The sequence below is a fragment of the Chiloscyllium punctatum genome, chromosome 35 (assembly GCF_047496795.1).
Source record: "Chiloscyllium punctatum isolate Juve2018m chromosome 35, sChiPun1.3, whole genome shotgun sequence".
Lineage (NCBI taxonomy): Eukaryota > Metazoa > Chordata > Chondrichthyes > Orectolobiformes > Hemiscylliidae > Chiloscyllium > Chiloscyllium punctatum.
In genome coordinates, this window is record NC_092773.1 from 16,156,704 (window position 1) to 16,182,210 (window position 25,507).

The 25,507-nt window shown below is 39.7% G+C and overlaps 1 protein-coding gene across 36 annotated transcripts in view; it reads left to right on the forward strand.

Moving 5' to 3' along the window:
• LOC140459699 (calcium/calmodulin-dependent protein kinase type II subunit beta) overlaps nucleotides 1-25,436 on the forward strand; it is a 265,742-nt gene extending 240,306 nt beyond the window's left edge. For 28 of the 36 annotated variants that reach the window (XM_072554085.1, XM_072554084.1, XM_072554086.1 and 25 more), the window contains 4 exons: nucleotides 15,359-15,434; nucleotides 16,555-16,649; nucleotides 22,069-22,303; nucleotides 23,570-25,436. In XM_072554085.1, coding sequence (XP_072410186.1) covers nucleotides 15,359-15,434; nucleotides 16,555-16,649; nucleotides 22,069-22,301 — 404 coding nt within the window. In that variant the 3' untranslated portion in view covers nucleotides 22,302-22,303; nucleotides 23,570-25,436. Of the gene's footprint in view, nucleotides 1-4,225; nucleotides 4,310-14,846; nucleotides 14,883-15,358; nucleotides 15,435-16,554; nucleotides 16,650-22,068; nucleotides 22,304-23,569 lie in introns of all 36 variants that reach the window. The other 8 variants (XM_072554076.1, XM_072554075.1, XM_072554080.1 and 5 more) reach the window with 2 other exon arrangements.
• The last annotated feature ends 71 nt before the right edge of the window (nucleotides 25,437-25,507 follow it).

The window sequence follows — 25,507 nt, forward strand, 5'->3', positions numbered from 1 at the left end:
GTTAATACGATTCTGATGAATTTTTAAAAAAAATGTATTTATTCATTTTGTGGGACATGGGCATCGCTGGCTGGCCAGCATTTATTGCCCTTGAGAAGGTGGTGGTGTGCTGCCTCCTTGAACTGCTGCAGTCCACCAGGTTGACCCACACTGTCATTAGGATTTTGACCCAGTGACAGTTAAGGAATGGTGATATATTTCCAAGTCAGGATGGTGAGTGACTTTGAGGGGAATTTGAAGGTGGTGATGTTCCCAAATATCTGTTGCACTTGTCCTTCTAAATGGAAGTGATTGTGGTTTGAAAAATGCCGTGTGAGGATCTTTGGTGAATTTCTGTAGTGCACCTTGTAGAATGTACACACTGCTGCTGCTGAACATTGGTGGTGGAGGAGGGAGTGGGTGCTTGTGGATCTCGTCCCAATCAAGCAGGCTGCTTTGCCCTGGGTGGTGTCAGGCATTTTGAGTATTGTTGGGGCTGCACCTATCCAGGCAAGGGGGAAGTATTCCCTCACACTTCTGACTTGTGCCTTGTAGATGCTGGACAGGCTTTGATGAGTCAGGAGGTGAGTTAGTCACGACCATATTTCTAGCTTCTGACCTGATCTTGTAGCTACTATGTTGATGTGGTGAGTCCAGTTGAGTTTCTGGTCAATGATAGCCCTCCCAGGAATGTTGATAGTCAGGTATTCAGTGAACGTAACACCATTAAATGCCATGGGATGGTGGTTAGATTGTCTCTTATTCATAATGGTCAAAGCCTGGCATTTGTGTGGCACAATTGTTACTTGCCACTTGTCAGCCCAATCCTGGATAATGCCCAGATCTTGTAACTTTTGAACATGGACTGCTTCAATTTCTGAGGAGTCATGCCTCACTGCACCATGAGTTGGTGTGTTTTGATGAGTGCATCATGAGTTGTGCTGAAATTCAGATATATAGAAGTATGTGCATGAGAGGGAAATCACTCATTTTAAAGGAGTCTGTCTTCCTACAGGCAGTGTCACCAGTTCATATAAACTGAAATATTTGTGAGAAACTGATGAACTTAAATCATAAGATCATTTTTTTCTTATTTTTGAGTTAAATTTGACATAACTAAATGCTTGAACATTTTGTTTCTACTTGTGAAGTCATTCTGGCTCAGAAGGCAGAGAGTAATTTTCTGCCAGACCTCTACCTCTGTGGGCCAGCCACAAAAACTGCAGGGGAATCAACCGAGAACAGACAGCCCAAGCTTATTCCTCTCTCATCATCTATTCTGCTCCTATGTACATGAACACAAGTGACAGAACAAACATTGCAGTTGAATTTCAACCTGCTGTCTGTAGCTCTATCAGTTTTCATTCTTCCAAATGGGGCTTGCTTAAGTTAAGCAGACTTGAGACATTTGTTTCATATTGCGACTTCTCATCTGAGTATGAGCTGAGAATGTCAAAGGAGAAAATGTTGTGACTGGAGACTTACCTGAAAGTTGTTGTGCAGATTTGCCAATAAGGGAAGCAGCTCATTTGCTCCTGACCTGCTCTGAGGCAAACTCTTTGAGTGTATTTTTAATAAAAGTGAGTCATATTGTTTGAATATCCCTCTAATAATCCTGCAAGTGTAAATTTGTGATGTTAGGATCAATATCAAGAATATGCCATTTTATTTGACATTGCTATCAAAAGTCATAATCAACATTCATAAAAGAGCTTATCCACTGCCTCTTCATATGCAAGTAATCAAGGGCCTGACTCTTCTCTGTTCATGCAAAAAGGATGGTGGGACATTTGATCCTCAAAATTGATTGTTCCCTCGTTACTGGGAGTCAGATTTTTCTTTTCCCCACTCAGCTATTTGTTTGTTTCATCAGTTCTTCCATTGACCACACAGTACACTGAAACACAATTACTGGACTTAAACAAGTCACATGATAGCAAGCTGATCATCTCCCATACTTCACATTCAACCAGACTTCAGAGCTTCACTGAATAGTAACGTTTTCTATGTAGTACACCTTTTAAAACTTATACATCCTGATCTGTAAGAAGCTTTGGATACTGCATGCAAGTTTTGTTTGTTGTCTTTACTGTCTCCTTCGACAATATATAATTTAGCAATGCTTCAGTAGTAACTTATCCAGATCCTCACATTTGATTTACTTTACACCCTTACTGTTGGACTGAATCAAATTCATAAAATAGGGCTGTTGAATCTAATTCTTCCCTAACCTTTCGAAGATAGAGGAAAGACTTGACGTCTTGAAGTTTGTAATTCTGAAGAAGGCTCTTGTCGGCTGTGTATATTTTCGAGTTAAAAATCACACCACACCATATGATAGGCCAACAGGTTTATTTGGAAGCACTAGCCTTTGGTTCATCACAACCACCTCATGAAGGAGCAGCACTCTGAAAGGTAGTGCTTTCAAATAAACCTGTTGGACTGTAACCTGGTGTTGAGTGAGTTTTAACTTTGTACACCCCAGTCGAACACCAGCATCTCCAAATCATATTTTAAACGTTAGGATACCCAACATGTTGTTAACTAGATATGTGACCATGCTTGCATCCTCGAGAACATTATGAATTTAACAACTTATTCCAGCTAGCACTATTTCTGAGTGCCTATGATCATGGTGTTTATTATGTAATTTCTATTAAAGTGAGAATTCCAACTCATTCCCAAGGAACATCCATAATCTGTGATTTTTTTAAAAAATTACTAAATACTCAATTGAAGAAAAAACAAGTTCAAGCACATATGATTGTAAAAGCTGTGCAAGTTTTTGCTCAGTGAGGATTTTAACATGGCATGAATAACCCACAATTTCTGCACTTGGTTCCCACTGTCTAACTCAGATGTGCAGCATGTTTGAATGCATTTAATCGCTGTAACCCTTTCCAGTTGCCTTCTGTGTCAATAAAACCTCAATCACATTGGTCTAGTGTCCTCTAAGTTCTTCAGTCAGCATCATCAGTATAACTCCTGACCTCTACTTTGAGGTCTTTCACTTTGCTGTCATTGGTTGATCTATTTCACAAAAGAAATGCCCATTTTTCAGCATATATATTAACTGATCCAGAAGGAACACTTGGTATGACATAATTCTCTGAATTAGACTGTAATCTATGCACATATGCATGAGAGCAGTATTTACTGGTCACTTTATAGACTATTCCTGAAAGCCATATTCTCAATTTTTACTCCAGTGATTACAACAATAATATGAATATTTCTTTTGTAAAATAACAGGTAGTTTGGGAATCTTGATTGTGCACACCACTGTTAAGAACTAGAGCTGTAGAAATGGGTTCCTCTCCACAATTCTGTACCCACTGAATAGCCAGTTGTGGAGGAAACCAGCGTACAGCAATATGACAAACTTTTTGCTTTGTCTGGGAACCTCTGACAAGCTTGAACAGAGCTCCCCACAGAGTGAGAGACATTTGTCATCAGTTCATCTTTGCACAGATTGGAGAACAGTGCTTCTCATCAAAGTTGCAAAGAAGAGGGGAGTTATATTGATTGCATTCCAAAGTCCAGAAGATCTAATGTCAGTTGAATTGGATTACATCAGCTTTGTAAAGCGTTCTTCATTGGCTCTTCGTATTACAACATGCAAGTTAAGTTTTGTTCATGGAAACTGAAATTCCAATGGCATCATATAATGCAAATGATGCAATACTTTTAATTTCAAAGTTATCTGCAGTATAGAACTGGTTAACTATCTTTGTGAAGACAAAGCCATCAAATTTAATCCTTTTTGTGAATATAATCATATAATCCACTGCATGGTTCCAAGGTACAACATTTTAGTATCCCTCAATCAGTGCCACACAGATTTTGGTCATTATTCCATTATCATTTGTGAAAGGCAACAGTGTGCAAATCAGCTGCTTAGTTTCCTTCAAATGCAAAACTTCGACTTCAAAAATTACTGCACTGCCTCTAAGGTATTTTAAGCGGTCATGAGGTCATGAAAGGCATGAAAGAAATGCAAGTCTGTTTTTCTAGCTATTACTGCAGCATCAGGAGACTGTGAAATGCAAAAACAAAGTTATCTGTTTTGAAAACCAAATTCTGTTCCATTTAAAATGGAAATTATTTATCTCTCTCGAGAATATGGCTTTAATGCAATATTTTTGGAAACGTATTCATTCCCTCAATATTGATCCATTTTTGCTTTTACTCTTGGATATTCATTGTGTCTCTTTCGTATGTGATATCATTTTTTCTACAAACTCAGTTGCTAAAGGTATGGATCGTATGTGTGTTAAGAATCAGTCCAATGATTACAAGAGACCCCTCAGCTCACCACCTCCAACTCAATGTAAGTGTTACAGATATTGGTACCCAACTTTATCTGAAGAATGACTTTGCTTTACCATTCAAGTCATAATACTAATGTAATTTAAAGGATGTGCTAATTTGACACATAAAATTTAGGCTTGGCAAACTTGCTCAAACTTGTTGAGGATATACTGCGCAGAATAGGTAGCAGGGAACCAGAGGTTGTTGCTGTCTTTGGATTTTCAGAAAATTTTAAATAAGGTACCACAGAAAAGTTTAGTAAGTTGAGAGTTGGTTAATGGATAGAAGAGGATAGGTATAAGCGAATCATTCTCAGGTTGTCAGATTGGAATGAATCAGGTACAGCAATTTATATCAATAATTTGGATCAGGGGACCAAATATCATATTTCCAAATTTGCTCATAACATAAAGCTATGTGGCAATGTGAGTTGTGAGGAGGGTGCAAAGAAACTTCAAAGTTGAAGTCATTTAGACAGATGAAGGGAGTGATCAAGAACATGGCACATGGAAAATTATGTGGGAAAATATGAAGTTATCCTTTTTAGTTGGAAAAGTAAAAATTCAGAGTCATTTTTAAAATAGTGAAAGATTTGGAACTCTTACTGTCCTTGTACATATGTCATAGTTTCATAGTAATAGAAGAAAGAGTAGGCCATTTGGTCTGACGAGCCCTTCATTAAGATCATGGTTGATCTATCCATCGTCTCAGCTTCTACCTGCATTATTCCCATGACCCTTAATTCCCCTACCATGCAAAACCCATCCAAATGTGTCTGAATATATTTAATGAAGCTGCCTCTACTGCTTCTTTAGGCATAGAATTCAATATATTCTCTACTCTCTGGGAAAAGCAGTTCTCCCTTATCTCTGTCCTAAATCTATCCCCCCTAATCTTGAGGCCATGTTCTCTAGTACTAGTCTCATCCACCAGCTAAAACAACTTGCCTGCCTCTGTCTTCTCTATCCCTTTCATAATTTTATATATTTCTGTAAGATTCCCCTACTTATTCTCCTAAATTCTACCAATTACAATCGTAGGCGGCTTGACCTCTCCTCATGGGTAACCCCCTCATGTGCAGAATTAACTTGTAGAACCTCCTCTGCATTGCCTCCAAAGCCAGTATACCCTTCCACAAGTAAGGAGACCAGGACTGTGCACAATACTGCAGGTATAGCCTCACCAACACTTCGTACAATTGTAGCAGAACCTCCCTGCTCTTAAATTCAATCCCTCTAGCAATGAAAGTAAATATTTTGTTTGCTGCCTTGATTACCTGTTGCACCTGCAAATTAACTTTCAGCAATTCATGTACACGCATTCCTGAGTTCCTCTGCACAACAACATGATGCAATCTTTCACCATTTAAATAATACTCTGATCTACTCTTTTTACTTCCCAAGTGGATAACTTCACATTTACCAACATTATAATCCATGTACCAGACAACCCCACTCACTCAACCTATCTAAATCTCTCTGCAGATCCTCCATATCCTCTGCACAGTTTGTGTTTCCACTCAATTTATTGTCATCAGAAACTTGGATACTTTACACTTGGTCTCCTCTTCCAAATCATTCAGAGAAATCATGAACAATTGTGGGCCCAACACTGACCCCTGTGGCTCCCCACCCACCATTGATCTCCAACCAGAGAAACATCCATTTATCCTAACTCTCTGCTTTCTATTGGTTAACCGAAACCTCTATCCATGCTAGTACATTCCCCAAATCCATGCATTCCTACAGATGAGTCTTTTATGTGGCACCTTATTGAACACCTTCTGGAAATCCAAGTATATAACGCTTACCTGTTCCCTCCATCCACCACGCTTCTGACATCCTCAAAGAACTCCAGGAAGTTTGTCAAACAGAACCTTCACTTCCTGAATTGGCGTAACATTTGGTGTCTTCCAGACCGCCAGAACCTGTTTGAAATGCAGTGAATTTTGGTAAATTGCCACTAACGCATCTATTGTAACTTTTGCCATTTCTTAGCACCCCAGGATATATTGTATGTTTATGTGTGTGTGAGAGAGAGAGCGAGAGTGTGTCATTGAAAGCGAATTTACAAGTGAGGCAACCAAAGAGGAAGGCAAATAGTGCATTGTCCTATACAACAAGAGGATTTGAGTACAAAAATAAAGTTAGCTTGCTGCAAGATTTATAAGAATGTTGCTAGGGTTGGAACTATAGGGAGAGGCTGAATAGGCTGGGGTTGTTATCCCTGGAGCGTTAGAGGCTGAGGGGCCACCTTATAGAGGTTTATAAAATCATGATGGACTTAGGTCTAGGTTGAGAAGGGAAAAATATAAAAGGGACCTAAGTGTCAACTTTTTCACACAGAGGGAGGTGCATGTATGGAATGAGCTGCCAGAGAAAGTGGTGGTGGCTGGTACAATTGCAGCATTTAAGAAGCATCTGGATGGGTATATGAATAGGAAGGGTTCAGAGGGATATGGGCCAAGTGCTGGCAAATGGGACTAGATTGGGTTAGGGTATCTGGTCAGCATGGACGAGTTGCACCAAAGTGCCTGTCTCCTTGCTGAACCTCTCTATGACTCTTTAATTGTAGGGTGCCTTGCTGAGTCTTCACCAAGTGTTTTGTGCATACTTTGTCTCCTCGCCTAAGGAAGGGTATATCTACCATACAGGGAGTGCCACTCCTGGGATATTGTGTTAAACTCCGAAAAGAGATACTAGATTGATGTTTTCTAGAATATCAAAGAATAAAAGCTGACCTCATCCAAACATAGGAATTTTGACAGGTAGATGCAGTGAGCATGTTTCCCGTCACTGCAGAGTTGTGAACAATGGGAAACCTAGAGCTTGGTCATTTCGAACTGAGAGGAGGAAGAATTTCTTCACTCAGAGGCTGGTGAGTCTTCAGAATTCTCAGCTGCAGAGGTTTGGTCATTGACTTTGTTCAAGACAGTGTTTGATAGACATTCAGATATTTAAGACATCAAAGGAAATTGAGATAACGTTGGAAAATGGTGTTGAGTCAGAAGATCTGCTAGGTTTGAGAGGCCAAATAGCCGACTCTTTCCGATAAGAAATGATATACTCTGCACATTAAGGACTGTACTACTGGAGATTTGCCAATGGATTGCTTCAAGATTTGAACACCAATTTTGTGCTAAGTTTTTGAACTCATTTCTCCAGTCAAGCTGAACGTTGCTGGCCAGAGAGGGTGTGGAAAGGCAGAGGAGCACTGCTGTGCACAACTCTACTTATGCATCAAAATGTTCCAGTTCCCAGACAAAGCAGAATGGGATTAGGAAGGAAAAGATGAAAAGGAGCGGGGAGGAAGAACCGATTCTTCAGAGAGTGGTCACAATTAGGTTAAAATTGCCTTGCTCATATCAGTCACATGCTGGGGTATAACTGGAGACTCTTCATGGCAGAAATATGTTTATGATTTCAACCCCAGAAGGAAATATTCTGCATCCGCACTCTTTTTACAGTACAACACTGAAGACTATTTGAAAAATAGTTTTGTCAGTTAAATAATTTTCATCTGGCAGAAACAAAACATTCAAATGCTATGGGAACTTTGGACTGCTTTGTTGATACAAAATGTTTCCAAATTTAACAGAATTGAGGGAGGAACGTTTATCAAAGGTGCGTACACCATTTGGAAGATGAACCAGGCATTTTTTTTTTCTTGGTACAATAGGTAACTGGCACTTCAAAACTGTGGTTGTGGAATGGTAACTGCCAAATGGAATACGAGGAGAACTAGCCATTTGGATACAGAACTGGCTCAGAGGTAGAAGACAGAGGTGGAGGGTTGTTTTTCAGACTGGAGGCCTGTGACCAGTGGAGTGTCACAAGGATTGGTGCTTGATCCACTACCTCTCATTTATACAAATGATTTGGATGTGAGCATAACAGGTATAGTTAATAAGTTTGCAGATGACACCAGAATTGGAGGTATAGTGGACAGCAAAGAAGGTTATCTCAGATTACAATCTTACAGGGATCTTGATCAGATAGGCCAATAGGCTGAAAATTAGCAGATGGTGTTTAACTTAGATAAATGTGAGGTGCTGAAAATCTTAGCAGGACTTATGTGCTTAATGGTAAAGTCCTAGGGAGTGTTGCTGAGACCATGGAGTGCAGGTCCATAGCTCCTTGAAAGCAGAGTCGCAGGTAGATAGGATAGTGAAGAAGGCGTTTGGAATGCTTTCCTTTATTGGTCAGAGCATTGAGTACAGGAGTTGGGAGGTCATGTTGCGGCTGTACAGGACATTGGTTAGGCCACTGCTGGAATATTGTGTGCAGTTCAGGTCTCTTTCCTATCAGAAAGATGGTGTGAAACATGAAAGGGTTCACAGAAGATTTACAAGCATGTTGCCAGGTTTGGAGGATTTGAGCTATAGGGAGAGGCTGAATAGGCTGGGGCTGTTTTCCCTGGAGTGTCAGAGGCTGAGAGGTGACCTTATCGTGGTTTGTAAAATCATGAGGGGCATAGATAGGATAAATAGGCAAAGTCTTTTCCCTGGAGTGAGGAAGTCCAGAACTCGAGGGCATGGATTTAGGGTGAGAGGGGTAAGATACAAAAAAGACCTACGGGGCAACGTTTTCACACAGAGGGTGGTACGTGTATAGAATGAGCTGCCAGAGGAAGTGGTGGAGGCTAGTATAATTGCAACATTTAAAAGGCATATGGATGGGTATATGAATAGGAAGGGTTTGGAGGGATATGGGCCAGGTGCTAGCAGGTGGGACTCGATTGGATTGGGATATCTGGTTGGCATGGACAAGTTGGATCGAAGGGTCTGTTTCTGCACTGTACATCTCAACGACTGTAGAAATGCTTCCTTTCTTCTGTTAGAAAAAAATCAGGTGGAAAAGAGGACCTACACAGATTCTTAGTTGTTATCCCAATTGCAACTTTTCCCTTGCTGCCAGTAGTGACCATGAGTTTTGTTTCAGATTGCTATTTGAGAGACATATATGCTCGCAACAAATGTTAAGAGACTGGAATTTAGAATACTTCCAGATCTCTAACTGTTGTGCTATCGTCAAACAAATCTATGTCACTGTCCATATAATCTCTTCAGTTTTCTTATGGTCTCATATGGCATCACAATTAAATGCCTTCCAAATATCTAAAATCAAACAGTTCAGATTCACTGGAGGAGAATCACTCAGGATATAATAATGTGTGTTGAGTTAGGTTTCTGCTTGAGGACTCATTACACATTTTGAGTCCCATGAAATGTTCAATCTCACTTCCTACAATAGCAGCAGTGTTACTATAAATTTACAATCCTCACCACCAACATCACAGCTCCTGCGGACAAGGTGCACTCTTTCTATTTCCAAGGTATCCTCTGATGAGCAGATAATTATTATTTTAATCCTTTAACTGATAAACCTTTAACTGTGCTAAATTAAGACTTTGCATTTGTAATGAACCAGAGATGACCGCTTGGATATCAGAGCATCTGGAAGGGCATAACATGACAACTAAATCTGATCTGAGGACAAATGGATAATAATAGCATGTGTAGGTCACTCTGTTTAAGTAACAGCTTAGTGTAATTAGCTGAAAGACATGGCCAAGCACTCAGAAATGACGAGCAAAGTGGCAGGTATGTCAGTCTGTAAGAACACTTAGCCAAAATGTTTTTCTTTCATAGTTACATTGCAGATTTTAAAGTAAGAAAGCTCTAGATATATTTTGGAAAGATGCTGAAATGGTTAGGATCTGCCTTCGGTTCTCTGTGACGACTGACGTAAAGAGCTGCTTGCTTGGGTCGTCATGAAAATGCAGCACTCTATCAGTCAAAGCTTCAATCTGGGAAAGGAACGCAATGTCCTCTTTCATCTGTGTAGTTCCCATATTGGAAGTTCCTGGTTAATAAGTTGGCAGAACAATTTTGTGCATTTCACATCAGTACTGAAGTGAACCGACGATGGTTTACTTTGAAGAAGGCTGATCTGATTGGAACAGGCATTGTTATAAGGTACTTATGTAGTGTGTATTGTTCAATGAATGGCACCTTTTCTTTTAAAGGTCTTTTAATTCTTGTTACAGAAATAATGAAACCAAAAGGTGTTCAAAATATATATTTTGTGTGTTTTTAATTTAGTTTATCATGCATTTTCCTGATTTCTGCTTTTTTTTTATAATGTTTGGTCTTAGTAAATTAATTGCACTAACAAGAAATTCTGTCACGACAGAACAGTTGGTGAAAAAAATCTGTTATAGATATGAATGAGCATCATTCAAATATGGATTGTGGCAAAATGGAGATTTTTCTTTCGTCACATTTCAGACATTTTTCCAGACCATTCTTTGTCCATTCTAATGTTTCCCCAGCTGTCGAGGTTCTGCAAACTCAGCAGCTTTCATATTTTTTTCAAATCTATAACAGATCATACTAAAATTTTTTTAAAATGCTGCAAAAGCACAATGGGTCTAACAGAATTAAGAGTGAGAAAAACATGTTAATGTTCCTTATAGAATAGTTGATATAGCTGCAGCCAAAAATATCACATCCTCTCAGTGCTTTTATCTCTGAAACAGTTAAGTGTCTGAGGCAAGCATACGATGTTTTGACTTTTTTTCCTTTACTTTCTCTTGAAGAAATATCCTCCTAGTTTGTCAACCTTGCTGAAAGTTTTTGGAATGGCAACTTGTGATAGCTCCTGGTGCAAACTCCCTTTCCACTTGCCAAGTTATGGATATTTGATTCATTATAGTAGTAGGCTCACTCACATTTCCTGTTCAGACACCACCAAATTCACACTGCATGCATCTAGAAACCTTGGCCTTTCGTATTATGCTGCATTTGCCAATCAGAGAAGTGCACTTGATCCTGCCCTGCTTTGGTAAGAGAAAGAACATTTTCAAATACACCTAATGGATCTGGTTCAGATACAACTTCACAGGCACCTGTCAAAGCTCTGGGAATTCACTGACCTGTTATTTCGCATGTGAGAGCATTTGTACGTTCTTGACTCTTCAGTTTATGCCATCGATACCATTTACCTGATGTGCACCAGTGGATGTTTCCAGCAGAGGCAGGTGTTCCCTTCCCAGCTGAAGTACGGAGCCCAGTTTCTTGTCTGTTATAACTACTGCAGCTGCACCAAGTTTCATTTCAGAGAAGCAGTGAGACCTGTAAATGTTCTGTTTATTGTTTTATGGATGATGGTGGGGATGGAATGGAGATATGGACATCAGTTGGTATGGTTTGCGTTTACTGCTCATGCCTCATTGTCTTGAGAAAGCTTGAAGTCCTAGTTCTTTCTAAAGTATATTCTACATAACACTCCTAATGTGCAGTGTCTCAGAAAAGGAACTGATCCATCATAAATGAAACCGTTCTCAAATGCATTTCTTCTCCTTTTGGTCCCCAGTGGAAACAATGCCCTTTTCCATTTAAACTTTGGGTTTTAAAGGTTGATTTGTGACTTTGCTTTTAAATGTTTTCCTAAACTTGCTGCATTTTCATGGATTTAAAATAAGTTAACTGGAAGGAAGAAAACAATTGCAATTACACCCAAAAACAAAACATCTTGAAAAAGACAACATGTTGGAATTGTGATGTGACTGAATGGCTGAGCAGGCCTGAGGGGCTAAGAAGCCTACTTCTGTTCCTAATTTGAGAGTTCAGTTATGAAGTAAGTCACTTTTATTCATTTATTGTTTCTTTGAAAGGAATGGATGTCGAATCATCAGGTAAGTTAATATCTTGGAACACTCGTATGGATTAAATGAAACACTTGATAATTTTCTGGATAATGTGGGACAGTTCAGGAGCAAAGACAGAGCGTATCTCTCTACTTTGAAATGGACACCAAATTAACCAAATCTTAAATGGATATCTTAAATTCAGTTACTCTGGGTCACACTTCAATTGCACCAGTGGACTCATGGTTTAATTCCTGGACTGCCTGAAATTCCTTGTAGAGAAAACAGTTTCAATATGAATTGAATGGAGAGGAGTTCATGCAAGAGCTGGGTAAAGGGGTCATTACAAGGAAGAGGAATGCCAGAGCCAAGTATGGGCAGAGGATGAAGAAAATGGGAGAAGGAGATGAGTTGCCTCTACCACTAATCAAAACTTTATACTCTTTTGATTCTTGTCGAGACAAATAGGAAGGCTCCACCGAAAGGTGGAAATTCTCTTTCTTCAGGATAGGAGGAAAAATCTTGTTTTTTCTTGCAAACACAATTGCAAGTAACTGCTGGGGACACAGAAATTCCTCTACTTCTCCATATGGTGAATGATGACTTTCAGAACTCCTTTCCTTGCTAGCTGAGGTTCTATTCCTTATGATCCAGCTGCTCCATTGCACACTTCACAATCTCAGCTTTGTGTTAGAGCAGGTCAGTAGATGATATCTCATGCATTCTTGCCACCTTCAGTTTCCCAATGAACTGAGCTGGGTTCAGGATCTGCTTCTCCTTCATGTCGTGTCTACTCACCACCACCCCCTCCTCTTTCTATTCCCCGGCCATGGTTGATAACCGATGCTTCAACCTATAACCCTAAATTTATGAACAACAGATTTGCAGAAATGCCTGCAAGTTTTGCCTCAAGTTCTATCTGTGGTAGCAACAGAAGGTTGGGTATACCTACCCAGCTGATACCACACTATAAACTTAGTATGAATGAAAAAAGTGTTTTTTGATACTTTGAGAGCTTGAGAACAATCACAAACAAAACTATCATTGCCCTGAGCTATATGCTGATGTTCATTTTTTAGGGAATATGTCAAGCTGCTTTTAACGGGTCAGATTCATATGAGTGTACTATTTGCCAAGTACAGCCGCCAATGACAAATGTGTATGTAATGGAAAATTTTATTTGTCTCACTCAAAGTTGTTTTCACTAGACCATTTGGGCTTCCAGACTTGGCAAGCTGTACATTTAGCTCACAGTCTGCTGTGCATGGCCTAGGCTTGGAGATTTAGCAGCTGATGTTAAATATAAAATCTTAAGTTGTTCAAAAGTGACCCATTGAACTTCAAATACATAGATTCAAAGATTTGCAGAACTGCTGTGCTCCATCTGTGTTCTGTTGTTCGAAATAGTCTTGGACATGTTCCATTATCCAGATCTCACGCTGATGAGAGCTTCACTCAACAGAGCCAAGATGCGACCATGTGCTATTGTATTTGAAAATTCCAAATCAGGCTGGAAGATAAAAGGTGTGTTGTATTTGTGGAGTCTCTCATGCTGTGATTAACTTGACTGAACGTTGTTTTGTGCCACTTCACATAATTTTGGCAATTTCGGTCTCGGGTACTCACAGCTAATAAACTTAGAGATCGGTGTATTGATGTGACATTAGAGAAGGTTTCAAAATATAAACATTCAACTTTATTACACCTGTGGGCACATAACGTTTGTCAGTGTAATACTGAAGGGACCTGATTACATTTCTCCTTGAATGAAGTTGAACTAGAATGAGACAACCCAAAATTGATGAGAATTAATCAGTCGTTGTTGTCACAAAGCATGGGTGAGAGATCTATTGTCATGCGAGTATGAAGGAGTGTTTAGTTTTATGAGCAAGGATTTTGATGCTCTCAGTCAGACCACAGAGGCCAAGTTTACTGTGTTCTCTATCTCCAAGGAACATTCCAATATTTGAGGAGCATAGAATTTCATCTTTTTCTATTGCAACATGCTTAAAACTTTTCTACCTGTGATTATTGAGCAATGTCATGGGAGTGTATTCTGTTGTCAACGTTATTTATAATTTCAAAGATCTAGTTATAAAATGATCTTGGGGTGAATTTGGATACTTTCAGAAATCTATCGATGAAGTGTGTTTAAGCATGTCGACTTCTGTAAGCCCTACCTTTGGCATGATGTGTCATTTTAAAAAAAAGGGGTTTAAATAATATTTCCAGTCAGAGGGTAATGACTGACTGTTCAGAGGAAAGCACTGTAAAACTATGAATAAGTATAATCTTAAACCAACCAAATCTTTCTCTCCAAGTGACAAGACTTCATAAGGTCTGGGATACTGTCTCTGAATTATTCACATATTTTCTATTGTTTCGTTTTAAAATTCTCAGACCATCACTGAACCTGCATTTTTGTGTTGAAGTGCAGTGTATGACTATTGAACACAGCAATTCACACACATTTTGCATTGTTACCTTATCAAATCAAGGAAGCCTCTTAGGAACCGTTTCATTGACAGCAATGAACCCAATTTGTGTTCAGTGCTAACAGCTACTATTTCAAGTGGCGGAGGTTTCAGGTACCCTTCTTGAATAACAACAAAACAGTTTATAGCTTAAAAGTGCAAGCACTGCATACATTAAGCAGTTTCAATTAAAAGTTAGGCACAGCCAATGATGGACTCTAGCAACATTGCTTGAAGTATTGTCTCTTGTGTGTTATATGTCTTCTCTTTTGCAAACAAACAACTAGAAGGACATCACATTTCGAAGAGTCGCAATCTTAAGTAATTACCGTACTTTCACGAAAACAACCTGCAGGGTATATCTTAAAACGTATTCCAGAGGCAATGTGGCTTATATTCGTGGGCGGGTTATATGTGCGACTTTTTTTGCAGATGGCTGGCCAACTTCGGTCTTCCTACAGGTAAGAGGTAAGTTATTGCAAAAGTGGAGATGGCTAACATTTTAAACTGTTTGTGTGAACAAGGGAATTAGCTGTCTTCGCGTGTTTATGAATGGGTTTAAATCTTTATGTACATGGATGAGAGGGTAGCTTTATCAGGTATTGTACAGGGCCATTTTGACGTGGGATCGATTCATTGTGCGGAATTACACGTTTTATTTTGTTCTCAGAAGCACATTATAATAATGCTAATTAGGTTACAGCCCAGGTTTTTTTTCGTGAAATTACGGTAACAATCCAAAATACAAGTTTTAAGTTAATTGTAAAAGTTAGTATCACCAGCTATTCTCGGCACCAATTTTATTTCGCTACGTAAGAAAGTGAATTACTGTAAATGGGAATTGATACCATTAAGCAGGGAATCAAACTGCGAATTTTTTGTCCCCAAATAGTGATGACATTTGATGGTATCAGATGTCCCATTTTCTTATTTTATTTTTCCAGCTCGCAAGCAAGAAATCATCAAGTTAACTGAGCAGCTGATCGAAGCCATCAACAATGGAGACTTTGAAGCTTATGCGTAAGTGAAAAGAATATCTTTTCCACTTTGTTACTGTTCCGTTCTCAACATCTCTATTTTAGGGATATTTAAGGCAAGTAATTATCAAACCAAACAGGTAACAAGTGCCAGGAATTGACCCATCACCCCTTCACATGATCATCATTGAATCCCCCCACTGTCAACATCCTGGGAGGTTGCCATCAACTAAAAACTGAACTGGACTCACCATATAAATCCAGTGGTTACAAGAGCAGGTCATAGGCTAGGAATACTGTTGCAAGTAACTGAGTCCTAACTCCCCAGAGCCTATCCACCATAGGCCAGGCACAAGTAAGAAGTGAAATGTGTGATGGAATAATCCCAGTTGAGTGCAACTCCAACAGTGCTTAAGAAGCTTGACAGTCTCCACAACAAAACATCCTGCTTAATTGGCACCGCATCCACCTCCTTTCCCCTAATCACCAATGCCTCATGAAGGCTGTTTCAACACTACTTTCCAAACTCACAACCGAAATGAGCCAGCAGGATCCAAGCAACAGATGCATGGAAACAGGTTCAATTGCAAGTTCCTCTCCAAGCCATACACCATCCTGACTTGTCCTTTACTGTGGCTGGGTCAAAGGCTTGGAATTTAAACAACATAGAGATTGTAACTATGCTCCAAGGACTGCAGCAAGTGTCTCACCATCATTTATTCAAGTTCAGTTCAGATGGGCAACAAATGCTCGTGATTTTCTCCCCAAATAAATTTTTCGGAAGGTAAAATTTTAAAAGTTTCCATGATAGTCTGGATACTTACGAAATGTCTCTCATTTAGTATAGATTTTTAAAGTGTAACCTGTACAGTGGTGAGACACATTCTCTTGAAGCTTGGACTTGGTACCTGAAGTCACCTCCTAATTTGTGTTGCAAAGATTTTTCAGCTTTGATATGGACAAGATTGCAAATTGCATCCTTATGAATTTTGATACCACATAACAACCATTCTATGCAGGTTTTTCCCCACAGCTTGCTCCTAAACAATTGCATTTCAGACCTCAGTGGAAGTAACAGACCACTTGTGTAATTTGTTATCCCTGGTCGTACTGAGAAATTCCACTTCCTGAAAACTTTTATTAATTTTATTAATTATTTACAGGAAAATATGCGACCCAGGACTGACCTCATTTGAACCCGAAGCTTTGGGTAACCTTGTTGAAGGAATGGACTTCCACAGATTTTATTTCGAGAACTGTAAGCATTTTTTTCTCATCCATGATTTGGAAAATATTAAAAAAGTGTGCTTGCCTGATGTTTCCAGCAGAGTATGTTCTAGCTTCAGTTATCCTTGTGGTTTCTTAACCCTTTTTCTGAGAATATTGTAGAACGGTGATTTCTTTCAGGGACGGTTCCTATAATCAGTACATATTTGATAGTATTGTTACGACATTGTGATAAAACCTTCTGCTAATTAAACCAAACACACAGCAAAGCTCGTATCGCCTCATAATCTGTTACAGTATGAGTGACGGAGAACTCCCCAAATTCCAAAAATATCAATTTTATTCTTTAACTGTAAAAGTAAACATTAAACAACAAGTATTTGCAACTCTAAGCCTCCTTTCTCTTAAAGGTTTGTTATCTGTCTCCAACTCTGTAACAATATATTGATTCAATAAAAGCCCCTATTAAAATTACATCAATTTAATCTTCAAAACTACACAGTGGCTGTCATTGTCAGAGTCTGTCTTCTTTTGGCTGTAGATCTCCCTGGGTCTTTTTTCAGTCTTTTGCTGCAAAGATGTTTCATAAGAAAAAGGTACCTTTGATCGTGTTTTGCTGGCAGTTACTCGCTCTCTGGCTAACTCTCAAAATGCCTGCTTCTTTATACCCCAAACATCGGATTGTCTCATTGGTTCAATATCGTCATAGAGAGGGGCAGTACGGAAACAGACCCTTCCATCCAACTTGTCCATGCTGACCAAGAGAGTGTTGAACAAAGAGACCTTGGAGTGCTAGTCCCGTTTGCCAACACTTGGCCCATATCCCTCTTAACCCTTCCTATTCATATACCCATCCAGATGCCTTTTAAATGCTGCAGTTGTACCAGCCTCCACAACTTCCTCTGGCACCTCATTCCAGACGTGCATCACCCTCTGTGTGAAATAGCTGCCCCTTATGTCCCTTTTATATCTTTCCCCTCTCACCCTAAACTAATGTGTTCTAGTTTTGGACAACCTCACCCCAGAGAAAAAACTTTATTTATCCTATCCGTGTCCCTCATGACTTTATAAACCTCTATAAGATCGATCCTCAGCCTCTGCTCCAGGGAAAACAGACCGAGCCTATTCAGACTTTCTCTATAGCTCAAATCCTCCAACTTGGCAACATCCTTATAAATCTTCTGTGAATCCTTTCAAGTTTCACAACAGCCTTCCGATCAGGAGACCAGAATTGCACGCAATATTCCAAAAGTGACCTAACCGACGTCCTGTACAGCCGCAACATAACCTCTCAACTCCTTTAGTCACTGCTCTGACCAATAAAGGAAAGCATCCCAAATGCCTTCTTCACATCCTTTCTACCTGTCACTCTACTTTGAAGGAGCTGTGAACCTGCACTCCAAAGTCTCTTTGTTCAACACTCCCTTGGATTCCTGAGGACCATTAGGGATATAAGTCTTGCTAAGGTTCGGTTTTGCAAAATGCAACACCTCACGTTTATCTAAATTAAACTCCACCTGCCACTTCTCAGCCCATTGGCCCATCTGATCAAGATCCCATTGTAATCTGAGGTAACCTTCTTTGCTGTCAACTGCACTTAAAATTTTGGTGTAGTCTGCAAACATACTAACTATACTTTCTATGTTCACACCTAAATCGTTTAGAAAAATGACAAAAAGTGGCAGAACCAGCACCGATCCTTGTGGCATTCCACTGGTCACAGGTCAAAGCAACCTCCACCACCACCCTCTGTCTTCCACCTTCGAGCCAGTTCTGTATCCAAATGGCTAGTTCGCTCTGTATTCCATGAGTTCGAACCTTATTTAAGTCCATAAAGATCACATCCACCATGATTTCCCACGCACAAAGCCATGTTGACTATCCCTAATCACTCCTTGCCTTTCCAAATACATGTACGTCCTGTCCCTCAGGATTCCCTCCAACAACTTGCCTCCAACAACTTGCCCAGTGTTGGGCTCACCAATCTATAGTTCCCTGGCTTGTCCTTTCTTAAGTACCACGTTAGCCAACCTCCAGTATTTCAGCATCTCACATGTGACTATCGATGATACAAATATCTCAGCAAAGGGCCCAGCACTCAGTTCCCAAGCTTCCCACAGAGTGCTAGGGTACACCTGATCAGGTCCTGGAGATTTATTAACCTTTATGCGTTTCAAGACATCCAGCACCACCTACCTCCTCAGTAAATATGGACATTTTTTGAGATGTCACCATCATCTATTTCCCCACATTCTATATCTTCCATGTCCTTCTCCATAATAAAACCTGATGCAAAATACTCCTGCAGTTCCACACATAAGCCAACTGCTGATCTTTGAGGGTCCTTATTCTCTCCCTACTTACCTTTTTGTCCTTAATGTATTTATAAAAATCCTGTGAATTCTCTTTAACCCAGTTTGCCAAAGCCATCTCACGTTTCCTTTATACCTTCCAGGTGTGTACTCCTACTGCCTTTATACTCTTCTAAGGATTCACTCTGATCTCACCTGACATATGCTTTCTTCTTTTTCTTCTACCAAAGCCTCAATTTCTGTCATCATCCAGAATTCCCCACACCTACCAGCCTTTCTTTCCAAGCTAACATACTGTCTCTGGACCCTCATTATCTCATTTCTGAAGGCTTCCCATTTCCCTTTATCTGCTCCCAGTCAGCTTTTGAAAGTTCTTGCCTAATACCATCAAAATTAGCCTTCCTCCAGTTTAGAACATCAACTTTTAGGTCCGGTTTATCCTTTTCCATCACTATTTGAAAACTAATACAATTATGGTCACTGGAGTGCTCCCTCCACAGACTCCTCAGTCACCTGCCCTGCCTTATTTCCCAAGAGTATATCAAGTTTTACACCTTCGCTAGTAGGTACATCCACATACTGAATCAGAAAATTTTCTTGTACATAATTAACAAGTTCCCTCCGTCTACACCCTTAAAACTATGGCAGTCCCAATCTGTTTAGAAAGTTAAAATCCCCTACCATAACCACCCTATTATTCCTACAGATAACTGAAATCTACTTAAAAGTTTTTCTAATCATTTCCCACAGACTATTAGAGGGTCTATAATGCAATCCCAATAAGGTGATCATCCCTTTCTTATTTCTTAGTTCTAACCAAATAACTTCTCTGGATGTATTCCCAGGAGTATCCCCCCTAAGTATTAGCTGTAATACTATCTTATTAAAAATGCCACTCCTCCTCCTCTCTTTCCCCCTTTTCTATCCTTCCTGTAGTATCCTGGAACATTCAGCTGCCAGTCCTGTCATCCCCTAATCACATTTCTGTAATTGCTGTGATATCCAGTCCCATGTTCCTAACCATGCCCTGAGTTCATCTGCCTTCCCTTTTAGGCCTCTCGCATTGAAGTAAATACAGTTTAATTTATGAGCCCTACCTTGATCTCTGCTTTGTTCCTGCCTGCCTGCCCTGACTGTTGCTTCTGACAATCAGTTTCAGATTGATCTCTTTCCTCACAGTCTCCCTGGGTCTCCATCCCACCCCCACCTTTTCAGTTTAAATCCTCGCCAGCACCTCGAGCAAATCTCCCTGCCAGTATATTAGGTGCAATCCATCCTTCTTATACACGTCACTTCTACCCCAGAAGAGATTCTAGTGATCCAACAAAATGAACCCTTCTCCCGTGCATGTGCTATTCAGCCATGCGTTCATCTGCTCTATCCTCCTATTCCTATCCTAACTAGCTCGCAGCACCAGGAGTAATGCAAATATTACTACCTCAAAGGGCCTCCTTTCTAAATTCTGCCTAACTTTCTCAATCTTCTCTTCAGATCCTTTTCTCTTCCTACGTCGTTGGTTCCAATGTGTACAATGACCTCCTGCTGGTCCCATTCCCTTTTGAGAACATTCTGCACCCTTTCTGAGTCATGCTTGATCCTGGCACCAGGGAGGCAACACACCATTCTGATTTTTCACTGCTGGCTACAGAAACATCTGTCTGTGCCTCTAACTCTGACATTTACCTATCACAATCAATCACTTAGAATCCACCTTACCCATCACGATATTAGAGCCTCTCTTGATCCCTGAAAGTCCATCAACCCCTACATTTTCCAAAACAGCATACTTGTTTGAAATAGGGATAGCCACAGAAGACTCCTGTACTACCTAATCTACCTCTCCTACCTTTCCTGGAGTTGACCCAATTATCTGACTATCTTCGGCTTTTCTCCTTGCAATAACTGCCATCCATCACACCCCCTTGCACTTGTAAATTCCTCATTGCCTCTAACTATTGTTCCAACCATCCTATTCGATCTGATAGGATTTGCAACCAAAGACATTTCCTGCAGACATAATCTGCAGTAATGTAAATTCTCCCTAAACTCCCACGTCTGACAAGAGCATATCACTCTTCTAAAGGCCATTTTTGCTCCCTCAAAATGTACAGATTCAGAAAATAGCACCATCATATTGCTCTAAAGAACACTGCTCCAGGCAATTTAATCCAGAGACAATCAGTAAATTCAAAGATTGGGTTTTAGTATCCTGCGGCATAATTTAAACTGATTAGTTAAATTCAAATTGTTGTCAACATAGCAGCCAAAATGCAGATATTTGTTTCACAGCCAAATGTTACATATTTTCAATTTTCCAGTACACTGAGACTGCTAGTCAGTCACAATACAGGTACCTGCAAGTTCTCAGTGCAAAACAATTTTCATTCCCCCTTAAAGGTACAGTACATTTTTGATAAGGGATAGTATTACACTTAATACTTAGGGGGGATACTCCTGGTCAACTATTCCTGCTTTCTTTTCAAAAATGTCTCATTTTCTATCTTTTGGTGTCAGTTTTGGCAGATCGGCCAATAAATATTACAAGTCCTTGGGAAAGTATTTAATGAGAATATTCTGAAATGCTGGCAATGAATACAATCTCTACATCGGCTGGGTGATGTCTGACTGCCATCTCATTTGAGAGGCAACTTCCTCAGTTCAACTCCAAAAACTGGCCTGTCACATAAACACAGTCTTCTCCCAAATTCCAAGACAAGGATTGACCTCTCACCATCCCATTTTCTGTTCATGCCTATCTACGCACATGGTGAACTTCAGAGACGCAACTCATTGCCTTGCTTTGAGTAATTTCATTTTCAAAGTTGTTACTAGGTTGTGTGAAGGTAACATACCTTTATCTGTCCACTTCTCTGGGATAGGCTGCATCTCATCAGCACTGAAGCAGAGATTAGGAATTCAGTGACCTATTTTAGTCTAATGTACTGAAGTGTCCACACAACATACTTATAGATGTACTAAAACAGGACAAATTAAGGAGCACTTGTTGCTCACAGAAACTGAAAATTGTGTGCCTTTTTCTGTTTCTCCACATAGAGAATTCCCGTTGATGTAAAGTAAATGAACTTGTCCACAGTAGTTAATAAAATCAACAACTGTTCAACTCTTTCTCTCATGCAGTGTTATCTAAAAACAGCAAACCCATCCACACAACTATTTTGAATCCTCACGTGCATCTAATTGGAGAAGATGCTGCCTGCATAGCATACATTCGCCTCACCCAGTATATAGACATTCAGGGTAGGCCACGGACAACCCAGTCAGAGGAGACACGGGTCTGGCACCGTCGGGACAGCAAATGGCAAAATGTTCACTTCCACTGCTCGGGTTCTCCAGCAGCACCACTCCAGTGAAGGTATGATTTCAACATTGGTTCATCACTTCATGTCCAATGAGAGAAAGGGAAATAAAGGTAGTTTTTAAAGAGTCAGCATCAATTCAGCACGCTCTTAATTCATTTTTTAATGACTTTGGTGGATCTCGGTATGAAGCTTAGCATGCCTGAAAGATGTTTGAAACTTTGCAAGTACTCCAAATTTTACTTTGGACAGTGAAGTCAAGGACCCGCCCGGTGTCCTGGATGGTGTGTGCAGGAAGAGGTGCAAATTGCAAAAACGAGTTTGAGTTTTGAATGGCACACCCACAAGTTTCACTATTATGTGGCTTGCACATTTAGAGAGGTGAAAATGTGTTGCTGGAAAAGCGCAGCAGGTCAGGCAGCATCCAAGGAGCAGGAGAATCGACGTTTCGGGCATGAACCTTTCTTCAGGATTGAGGAAAATGGCTTTCTTTCCTCATTCCTGAAGAAGGGCTCATGCCCGAAACATCGATTCTCCTGCTCCTTGGATGCTGCCTGATCTGCTGCGCTTTTCCAGCATTTGCAGTCTTCACTTTCACCTAGAACATTTAGACAGGTGTTCACACAGTAGCTCAAGGGAGTAGGTAGGATGATAAGCCAGAGGTCCTGGCACATGTTGATACCAACGAGATAGATAGAGTGAGGAATGTGGTCTTGCATCAAGAATTCATGGAGCTCGACAAAGCAGGATCTCTAAGGTTCTAATCTCTGTATTACTTCCAGTGCCACATGCTAACAAGTACAGAAATAAAAGATTGATTGTTGAGTTGCCATAGTCTTACCACCATAGGGGCTGCTGTATCATTAAAGAGAAGCAACTGGTGGTGATTTAACCTGAGGGCCACCAGATCTCAGTTGAGGGAAGAGGTTGAAAAGGAGAGCCCTTCATGGTAACCTCAAACCGGTGATGGGAATTGAACCCACGCTGTTCTGCAAACTAACAATCCAGCCAACTGAGCTAAACCAATTCCTAAAATAAAAGTGTAGAGCAGATGGCTCTATGCATGGTTGGTGTAGGAATGTAGTTTTCAAATTCCTGCATCACTGGGACCGTGGTTAAAAAGGGTGGTTTGTACTTCAACTAGAATGGGACCAACTTCCTTGTGGGAGGGTTTGGTAAATTTGAACAGTTCACAGCTCCAGTTAGATCTTATTATGCTTTCCCCGTGTTCTTGCTGATTGATCAAGCTCCAAGTGAACTTGCTTATCATTCATAAAATGTGAAAGACTCTGCTTATAATTTATTTGAAATTTTCTCTGCAGAATTGAAGAAGTTGGCAGAGTTCTGGCCCAAGCAAACATTCAAGCTGAGCCGCGATCTGGTGGCCTCTGAAGACCAGCAGTAACATGCACGTGTCCGCATGCACATTATGCTCCTGGTGGCTGCATAATTGTCACGTTCGTGGAACTATATGGTGTTTCTTTCAACTGTCTCAAGATGTAGACATTAACTTAAAAAAAACAAAAAAATTTACAAAATCAAAAATGGCTACTGTATATGTACTTTATATAATTCACATTTGATGGCAGTGATTTGTACAATTCATTCAAAACATTTGCCAAAGCATGAAGGTTAACATTTAATGGTGATCATCCTAATGTTGGAGGGTTAGTGTTCCATTTTATATTTTCTTGTACACTAAAGATGTGTCACTTATTCTTTCGGGAACTTAATTCTGATGTCCTTACACTTGACTCAGTGAAACCGTACATGATGCCCCATCGCAGCCACTAGTACTTCTGGATGGTATTAAGGCAGAAGGCAGCCAATCAAATTAAGCAGCCAACAGTTAATTCAAAAACGGCTTCACAAACAATTTTTAAAATGTGGAAAACATTACTTTTGAAACAGTCTTCTGCCATCAACAACTTGTCTCACAAGGTTGCTTCAAGTATATGAACAAACACAGCGACCTGATTTTTCATTTCTTAAATATTATGTATGCTGTAGTGGAGGAAGAAAGGTAGCTCTGTTCATGGATTTTTCCTCTGTTCTATGTGAAATGTATTGGTTTGATAGAACAACCTTTAAAGAAAAAATGAATTTAAGAGGTAACAAGTACATCACTTGAAATAGCAGTGATCTGAGAAAATTGACAAGGCTCGGGCGAACACCTCCCTGATTCTGTTCTTTTAAAAAGTGAATGAGTTAACTATATCATATTGAAGTAGCCAGATTTAATTTGATGTTCTTTACTGTTTTGTTATACTGTGCTACCAACTCTAGGATTTAAAGAAAAACTATTGCCATCAGTTAAAATTGTATATGCATTTTTACAAATGCATGTTAAATATTTATAGCCAATAATTTTTGTGTTTAACTTGCCATGGGTTCAGATGATGTACTGAGCTTTGTTTTCAAATTACAGAGTCTTGAGTGCGTGTAGTGATACAATCTGATGTCTGAGATCAGTCTAGCTGGAAGGCCTCTCAGAAAGGCATGATCACTTTGTGGTTTCTTTGTTAAACTTGTGTAGAAAATAGCTTATTAAAATAGCCAAAAAAAATGTTATTTTGCATGACATAATTAACCCTGTTGGTTTCAAAAGAAGTTGCCCGTGGAGCTCTACATTTCTCTTACCTTCTCCTTTCTGAGCTTTGTAACAGCATAAAACCTTTTTTTGTCTGCTGTGTGTAATGAAGACCTGGTTTGCATGCACTTGATCAACCGCTTAACAATTTTGTGCAGGGGCTGTGGAAACGCATTGAGAGGACTCCTCTTATCGTGTTTTTATGGATGTTTTAAATTAGACAGCTTAGGGATCTTAAGTGTAATGAGCTGTGTGTGGATCTTTTTTTAATTTTTTTTTACAACGGCTGTGGAACCATGAATTAAACAAATGAGTTGTATCTCATTTAATGCCTCATGTGGCTTGAAGTGTGGAAGTGCTGATTTTGCTGGAGATATTTTTACGTTTGAAAATGATGGACTATATTTGCTTTTTACACAGCAACTTGCCTGAATATGAAATGTGATTTTTTTTTTAATTATTCAAGTTCTCTGCAGCTGAAATTCTGTCAGGTCTGGTTTATATGAGGACAAAAAAATAATATGTTACAGGATGTGGTCTATGTGTTCCTCTCACCATTTAAAATTGTTGATATGTCAGAAATAAACTTGACAATATGACTACAGTGTGAACTTACTGTTTTGATCATGATTTATGTTGTATCAGTACTGTTTACACATTGAAATTCAGC